The sequence below is a fragment of the Fukomys damarensis genome, unplaced genomic scaffold, assembly GCF_012274545.1.
Source record: "Fukomys damarensis isolate Sample0158 unplaced genomic scaffold, DMR_v1.0_HiC HiC_scaffold_28, whole genome shotgun sequence".
Taxonomy (NCBI): Eukaryota; Metazoa; Chordata; class Mammalia; order Rodentia; family Bathyergidae; genus Fukomys; species Fukomys damarensis.
In genome coordinates this window covers 6,869,633-6,878,577 of record NW_022900940.1, presented here as the reverse complement: position 1 = coordinate 6,878,577, position 8,945 = coordinate 6,869,633, and the positions used below count along the sequence as shown (strand labels likewise).

Sequence of the window (8,945 nt, the reverse complement as noted above, 5' to 3'; positions counted from 1 at the left end):
TTTTTTTTTTTTTTTTTTTTTTTTGGTACTGGAGATAAAACTCGGGACCTTGCGGTTGCCACTGAGCCACAACCCCGGCCCTCACAGCCGCATTTCTAATGATGAATTTTTATGACAGCCTTTTGAGGTACGTACCTCATCCTTCATACCTTACAGATGCATAGCAATCAGTCAGCAAACAGCATAGTTGGGACTCAAACACAAGGAACCTGCCAACATCTTGCTTGCCCACTGGTAAGAGCACCTGTGGGGGTAGGGGGATACAACTGAGAAATTTGGAAGCAAGGGACAGAAAGTCTGCTATATACTATTCTATCTTTATTTTTGCTTAGTGTAAATTATCTAAATTTAAAGTAAATTTTAAAATCAATCATGTATTTGAGATGTTTGGCTAGGAAGTCTATGGAGCAAGAAACAAACCAAGAGGTTGGATTTGTTGTGAATGACAAAGGCTTTTGATGTCCAGAATAGGGGAAGTCTACGTGACTGAGATTTCACATACCTGGACGGCCTCCTCTCTGCTGCTGTCTCCCCTCAGTGCCACAGCTTTCTACTTTCCAAGGCGACAGCACCTAAGCCTAATGGATAAAGACCACAAGCTGTGGAGTCAAGCTCATTTCTTTCTCAACTTCTACTTTCTACAGGTCCTAGAGCAAAGTGTTGTTTTTTCAACCTCAACTATCGCACCCATAAAATTGGGCATAATCGTTAAGTACCTCATAGTGTTAACAGGAAGGTTCAGTCCTGTAATAGGTCTCCTACTAAAGGAAATTTGGAACATAATGTAAGTATTAAAATAGTGTTTGCTACTATCCTAGTACTGACTGGGACTGAAACTCCAACTCTGATTACTAATAAAACTGTTCTGGGAACAATGCTTATTTTCCTCCCCTTTCATCTCTCCTCCCTTAAAAGAAATATTAACTAGCTTTGTACACATAATTTCATTTAACACTACTAATAATCCTACAGGTAGACATTAACTGTCTCATTTTATAAATGAGACTAGCCAACGATTCTGCAGCTGGGGATGCAGCTGGGACTAAGCTTGTATCTTCTTCCCTCTGCCACACTCCTGCCTATCCTGCTCACCTGAGATCAACATGAACCCATCCTCCCACATACGTACCATCAGGCTTCTCTAACGAGGCTCTTGCATCTTTTCAAGTCACAGGCCATCTTTAAATATGTGCATTGCTTATGGTTATCCGAACATAACTGAACCCCTTACAAATCAAAACTGTGTACTCTTTTAGCACCCCATTTCCCAGCACAAATTCACCTAAGTTGCCATCTATTGAGGGTTTTTTCCATTTGTATACTTTATGTACTTATCTCCATTTTGGGGGAATAAGTGAAATCTAATAACCTTACTGGATTCCCAACTAAACAAATAATTAAAAGGCTAAAGCAGGGGTGAAGTAAGTGAAATCTGCTGTTAAGTGGAACTCCAACTGAACACCTGGAATTCTAGGCTGAGGCAGGGTTATGGTGAGTTTGAGGCCAGCCTCAACTACATAGTGAGACCCTTTCTCAAAACAAATTCAAATAACTGCAATTCTCTCTGTGCTTTATTATTTTTTTAAAGAACTTATGGAATACACTGGGGATTTCTAACTTTTGTACATGAAATACACTTGTTCAGTTTCAAAACATGACAAGGCATTGCAAATTCATTATCACCAAATGCTGAGATGAACCCAGTAGCTGTTCTCAAGTCTGACTTTTAAAAATCACCAACCTTTGGTAAGCTGCTGAGCCATCTCTCACACACCTCCTCATTGTCCCTACATACAGAACTGTGGGGGAGGTATTTTTTGACAACCCCGTAGTGGAAACTGACTCACTTTCCAGTACAATCGTTACTATTGTTACCTATCTTACATAATTCATTCACATTAAGGATGAAACAGCTTCATGTTATCATGGGCTGTAAGTAAGCCATGTTTTCTGATCATTTAGAGCAAGTGTTTTGAATTTTAACCAAGTTAATAACTTTAAGTATGGAGTCTGATTCAAAGTGAGAATGCATGAACTCCAAAATGAACATGGGAACTGTTAGCCACCATAAACTAAGCTTATCCTTCTATCATGTAGCAGTGTATGCAGTGCACAGTATGACCCAAAAGACAGAATACTTGACCACGTCCACCTCTCAACTGTACACTGCACTAAAAGCCTTGCAAACCCACTTAACCACAATTTTACACAAGTGGTACAGTATTAAGTTATGAGACACTAACCCAGAACTCTGGTGGTTTAATGACACATGCTACTTGCAGAAGCACTAAATGCTCTATGAAGTTGTATTCTATAGATCAGGAGTAGATGTTCTTTTTCATGGACTCTGCTGGTATGCTCACTTCCTACCATAGTGGTATAGACTGTCAAAAAGACCTCTAGCATGGTGTATTGTCCTACAAACCTAGCAGTAAAGAAAAACTTCAGAGATGAACTTAGCACCCTTGAAGAAACAAAGTTGAAAAATAATCATTAAAACTTAGGAATCCTGTGGGTACTCAACTTAGCTCTTGCATCCATGGAGCTGGCCATGTACATAAACAAGTAGCGTTGACAGACTATTAAATAGTGCTCCTGGTATTTTTGTATTGTTAAAAAAAATTAACTTGCCTTTGGTAAGAAAATTTTATAAATAAAACCAAAGACCATAAACTCTAAATTCTAAGCTAAAATCTTTTACTCTAAAACTGCTATAACAGATGGAACAGTACTATTCTAATCTTAGGTAGGAAAATGACCACAGATCATTCATCTAATTTCTGGTCAGAGGAACGATCAAGCCTTCCCATCAGCCCAGACCACTACTAGCTGTTAACGTTTAGCAAATAAAACATTGGATTAGGCCAAATATGACGAAGCTGAAAGTAAAAATTACTTGACATCAATCATGCAAAAGGTATAAACAAAACTGAAAAGTGAAAACTCTCTCCACTTCATTACAATCGTTATCAGTTATCTGAGCAGGATTTCAAGCACGTCTCCCAACACAAATGTAGACTTGTGCATTTTAACTGGTGCCTAATTACGCCAACAGAGAACTTTTTACCCAAGTCTACATTTGGTCACTCAGGCTTCAAAGGCCTGATAGCCATACCTGATACTCAACTCAGCTCCAATCTCCCTGATGAACACCTTATTAAGCAGAGTACTAAGTCATACACTTAGCTTTCTTCCCTATGGGTCAGAAAATGCTCGTGGGTCTTCTTGAAGTGAAGGGCAACGGGGAGGCAGGGTGTAATATGGTAAATAAAATAATTTCACACATGAAGATACTCTTCTGATTTATATTTTATTGCATTATGAAAATAATACATTTATTTGGCAAAGTAATCTAGGCTCCAAGTTGACATAAAATTCTTAAGTGTACGGATCATTTTTAAAATGTGAAATTGATGTAGTCTAACCAATACATACTAGCATCCATATTAGGTCAATAACTCAGTCAACCTAATTTTAATAATTCCACATGAAATTACAAGGTGTTTTTGCATTCATCCATTTTATGACTAGCACAGATTTTTGAGAACTGACCTTCATTTTTATCCAAATCAATACATTTAAGAAATTCCTGTTCAGAAGACAATTTGAAACACTACCCCAAATTTTTATTTCCTTTGGTTCTACAAGTTGCATTTTCATCCTGTTTTCATGAACATTGTAGCAACTTTAAGGTTCTGCCCAAGTACCTTTATAAGTAACTAATATATTACATTAGAAAAATTGATTTTACAAATGCAAAGTGCATAAATACATGCCTATCTACACCAGCAAAATAAGTCTCAACTTCAATGCTTTGACAGGCCACATCTTCTGGTCTAGGACTTCTGGGATACCTTTCCAAGTCAGGTGCTTACAGTTCCCTCACTGGCAATTTCATTGCTCTGGATATACTTTTGAAAAGTCTAACTGTGATAAACATTAAAGAGAATAAGTTTATCTAATCACCAACTTACATGACAGCTGTTCAAGGTCAAGAAACAAGTATCTTCCATCATTTAAGTCTTGCTTTTTTTTCAACCTTTTAATAGGACTTACTTTAAGAAAATATGCCTAAAACAAGCCTTTTAAACATTCATATTATGAATCAGATACTATTCAAACTGACATTTTCATTCAGCAAAGCCTGTTATGTGCACCTATGTGTATTTGTGGAAATATACTTCCAAACGGCCACTGATAAACAAGGTTCCCAATTTAACTACAGAAGTACTCCACCCTAGATATTCCATTAGCATTCTACAATTACCTGCATAAACAGCAACAAGCTTGATCTATGATCAACATATGAATATCTAATAAATATTAAACTATAGATTAAAACGCAGATCTCTCATAGAGTTAAGTGATGTCATTTTGGTACATTCACCATTATTTGTACTTTATTTAATAAAGAAATACATTTGCCCTTGCAAAAATAGCAATTGCAAGTGATAAAACCACAGACCTCAAAGTCATGACGCTAAATCTTCAACTTCTAACAAAAGTAAATTGACTTGTTTACAAATGGTCCATGGCATTACAATTAAAATACCAAGAGGTTACAGGAGCTTAAAGAATAGATTTATTGACAGCAATTTCATAAATATTCTAAAGAAAACTTCTAAACTTGAAAATGTTTAAAATCAGTTCTCAATGGCAAAATTTCCCTCAACAAAACAAATAGGTCACTACAAATGAATGTTGTCAAATTTAAAATTTGCCACATTTTAACATTTTTGGAAAAAAATATTTTTTTTAAATTTAGTTTATTTCCCCGTCTTGGGTACAGTAAATCAAATTTAAGCTTTTTATTTCAACTATCAGACATATTCATAAATATTATCTAGCTGCTGTGAACCTGACCAGTAAATCAGTAGTATATTACTCTAAAAACATAAATTGAGCCAAATCATTTTGGTATTTATAAGTAATAGTGATTTAAGCAGTCAAAATGCAAAACTTGTGGTTTTCCTCCCAATCACCCAAAGCATGAGACACAGTGTCAGAAACTGTTTGCATCAGTTGTTAAGTTCATCTGTGTATGTCAGGTATCTGAAACTAAAAAGGATATTCTTTTGTGTTTTGATAAAAATGTACTCAGATATTTCATAACATTAATATTTATTGCTTTATATGAATACTGTATTGAAAGCCCAAGCATTCAGTTTACACACAGAAATCATACAATTATATACCGCTTCACAAAGGCAGTGAACACATTACATTCTACAAAATCTACTTTACAGAAATTTAAAAATTCTAAATATCAAAAGGTACAGCTGAAGAAACAGGTATAAATTTGGCAGCCAGTAATTTTGACAGGGAAGTTGCAGCTTGCATGACTTTAAATAAGTGAATTTGAAAATATTGAGTTTAGAGTAATTGTGCTTTGTGTTGATCTGAAAAATATAACACTGGCTGTCGAAGAGCATGTTCAAAAATATTTCATTCACTTCAAAATGTCATACAAACTATGGTGGATTCTATGTACCTCTAACGCCTCAGTCATTGTAGCTCAGGTACATTACTAAAGTAATATATTAATTCTCCCAGGACAGTGGTGTTTCATACCATGACATATGCATTCTCTAGAATAATTTAGAAAGAAATGTGTGATATTCACAATGTTCAAAAAAGCAAGCCAAAGGTTAAAGAACCTGCTGGGTTCTTCTGAGATGGTCTCAGATCAGCTTCATAAGCATTCATTCTACAAAATAGTCAGCTAAGATTTGAACACAATTTCCAAGATAAAGCACATTTTCTCATAAATAATGAAGTCTTTTTTTCTCAGGCACCTCAGAAGTATACAAAAGAATTTTAGTTTGAACAGATCTCTTGGAATGTGTTTAACCTAGTATTTCAACAGACTTAAGATTTCCAGGGTTTCACAAGGGCCGGATTTTATTTGAATTACTCAGAAGAGAAAGAAAATGTCTTCTGAAAGAAGTGAACTCAATCATTACCAATAGAAAAAGTATCCACTGTATTCGTCTCTTATAGAAACAGAAAAATATAACATTTCCCCCCTTAGAATAATATATATATATATGTATATATGACTTAAAGTTCCATTGTACATAGTCAAACAATAAAACCTGGAAACCAGCATGAAACCCTATAATTCACGTTAAAATGTTGAAACTATGACCAAAATATGAAAACTGCTACAGCTGACAAGACAAAAACCATTCTTGCATATGTATAAACAAAATGTGATAATCTTGACGAGATTTTCAAAATTATACTTTCCAGTTTAAAAACTTTTAATTCTAAATTACAAAAAAAAAAAAAAAAAAAAAAAAAAAAAATAAAAAAGATCTATACACGAACCACTGATTTGACCATACCACCCTCCCCAACAACAAAAAAAGTCGGCGGTAAGCAGGACCCAGAGGAGCTGATATTCACAGTTCTTACATATACAACTCTTTGAGGATTTATCCTTAAAGTACTTTATTTTACAACCTGCTTCTCTTGTAAAACTAAAGGTCCACTTTATTACATAAAAGTTTTTTTGTACAGTGTAAAACCAGAACTGTATGTAAAATACTGTATCTAAACGTTTCTAAGTAGTTAGTCTTGCTCCATTGGTTCATCTGTGACTTCTGAGGCTTCCTCCTCATTTTCCATAGATGATTCTGAGAGACTATCTCCAGTTTTACTGGAATTGGAGCCTATTAATTCTTCTGTCTCATGGCAGTCTGAACCACTACTTACAGGGCCTGTATTTTCACTACCTTCAGAATGTAAATCTTTCTCAGCTTGAGACAGATCAGACTCCTCCATCTGATTATTTTCCTCAGAAGTCTCTTCATTCACAGTTAAGGCATCATCAGATTCTTTTTCTTGATTTTTTCTTTCTGGAATCATGTCTCTTGATGTCATATAAGACTCTAAAAATAAGCAAATGTTGTTGTAGTTAAATTTTATTTTGAAATTACCTCCACAGTTAAGTTTCATGAATTCTGATATTCTACAGTTCAAATCATATCCCCTGAAACTCAGCAGCAACTACATATAGGTGGGTGAAAAGCCCAAAATCAGCATTAAAGGAGTCCCATTACGTCAAATTCTTTCATGGAAAAAAAAATAAAGTACAAGAATTTGAGGATCTCCTATTCCACCCTTTTACAGATGGTCTCTAAATACCTTCTTCTTCCTCTTCATCCTCTTCTTCATCCTCTTCTGTACAGTGCTGCCTGGTACAACTATTTTCTTTGTCTTTATCCTGAGATGAAGACAACGCTTCCGTTTCTTCTACCATAACTGAAGAAATCTCACTGGAGGTTGTTTGACTGGCTGTCTCTCTGACTTCACCTTCTTTGTCAAACCTGAGTCTTTTTACCTCGTGCCCCTCAGATTCCACAGCATCTTCATCTGGGTATTTATTTTTTATAGGGCTCATGGAGGAAACTTCTGATTCAGATGTTGGAGAATCACTGTAAATGTTTTTGTAAAGTGTCATTAATAACATTTTCTTCATCTTCTACATTCTCACTTTTAAAGTCTAATATTTTTTTTTAAATTGTATTTTAGTGTCAAAGTTAAACTGTAACATCTGCACAAAGAAAAACACAAGAGAATAATTTGAAGGTAATCTAAACTGTTTTACAAAAATTTCCCATTACGGCCTAGTCAACAAGGTACAGGACTTTTCTGCCCAATTCTATAGTAAAACTAGAGGCTCTCCAGATGAACACACTCAAGTTCTCTTATTCATTTTATCTTGTATCCCTTAATGAGATGTAAAAAATTTATATAAAGGTTTCCTTTTAGGATTTATAGTAAAACTATTTGTGGAATTTCAGTATCTTTTTTTTCAAATAACTTTCAAATGCAAGAAATAAAATACACCATGATTAATTTAAGACCCTCTATAAGCAACGTTCCAGGACATATCAGCTGTCCAAAGTCTTTTCATGTCATCCTTCAGTTTACTTAAAACACAACCTGAAGCCACACATTCTGTAACTGTATTAAAGCCTTGTTCAGTCACTCAGCATATAGTACAGTCACATGCCAGTACCCAAGGGACTGGTTTTAGGACCTAAAGAATTCCAAAATCTGACAATGCTAAAGTTGCTTACAAAAAATGTCACGTGCACAGCCATTTGTACACATCTTCCTATATACTTTAAATCATTTCTAGATCCCTTTTTTTTGGGGTACCAGGGATTGCACTTAGGTCCCTGCGCTTGCAAGGCAGGCAGTAGAACCACTGAGCTAAATCCCTGGCCCAGATAACTGTTAATACTTAATAAATGTAAATGTGATGCAAGCAGTTGTTCCACTGTACTGTTTAGAGTAATGATAAGAGCAAAAAGGCTACAAATATTTGGTACTCATGCAATTTTCCCCCTGAATGTTTTTGATATTTGGTTGGCTGAATCCAAAGACATGGAAACCACAATAGGGCAGGGTAAGAGCACAATGTAAATAGTAAATAATGAATGCTGAAAACTATTAATAAATGTTAACTTTTTATTAAATGCTTGAGTTTTTATAATAAAATACAAACCTGTGATTTTTCTCTTCATTTTGCTGTAAATTCGACTCTTTGCTCTCTGTGCTCTCAGGCAAACCATTTGTTGTCAAGGGGGCTGACAAAGAAACCTTTGGTCGATTAAGTGGCCTGGGTGTTCCAGGACCATTTATATTAGACCTACAGTAAGATAAATCAGTATCATTTTCCATTTTTTAAATAAATTATTCCTCCCAAAGTACATTTATATGAATCATATCCCAGAAATATCTGCAGTAACTTTAATTTCAGGTCCACATCTTATCAAATTAATAAATTTAGTGTGGTTTACTCTCTATTGCTCCATACAATGTTCAACTGAAAAAGTATACTAAAGGGCCAGGGATTTAGCTCAGTGTTTCTTGCCTCGCAAGTGCAAGGACCCAAGTTTGATTCCCGGTGCCAAAAAAAAAAAAAAAAAAAA

General features: G+C 35.1%; 1 protein-coding gene across 1 annotated transcript in view; it reads right to left on the bottom strand.

The window, feature by feature from the left end:
- Positions 1–6,288: 6,288 nt before the first annotated feature.
- Positions 6,289–8,945, bottom strand: part of Ppp4r2 (protein phosphatase 4 regulatory subunit 2) — a gene marked incomplete at its 5' end in the record, with an annotated part of 56,922 nt that continues 54,265 nt past the window's right edge. The window contains 3 exons of the mRNA XM_033756895.1: positions 6,289–6,893; positions 7,150–7,439; positions 8,519–8,662. Of these exons, the coding sequence (XP_033612786.1) occupies positions 6,574–6,893; positions 7,150–7,439; positions 8,519–8,662 (754 nt within the window). The remainder of the gene's footprint in view (positions 6,894–7,149; positions 7,440–8,518; positions 8,663–8,945) is intronic.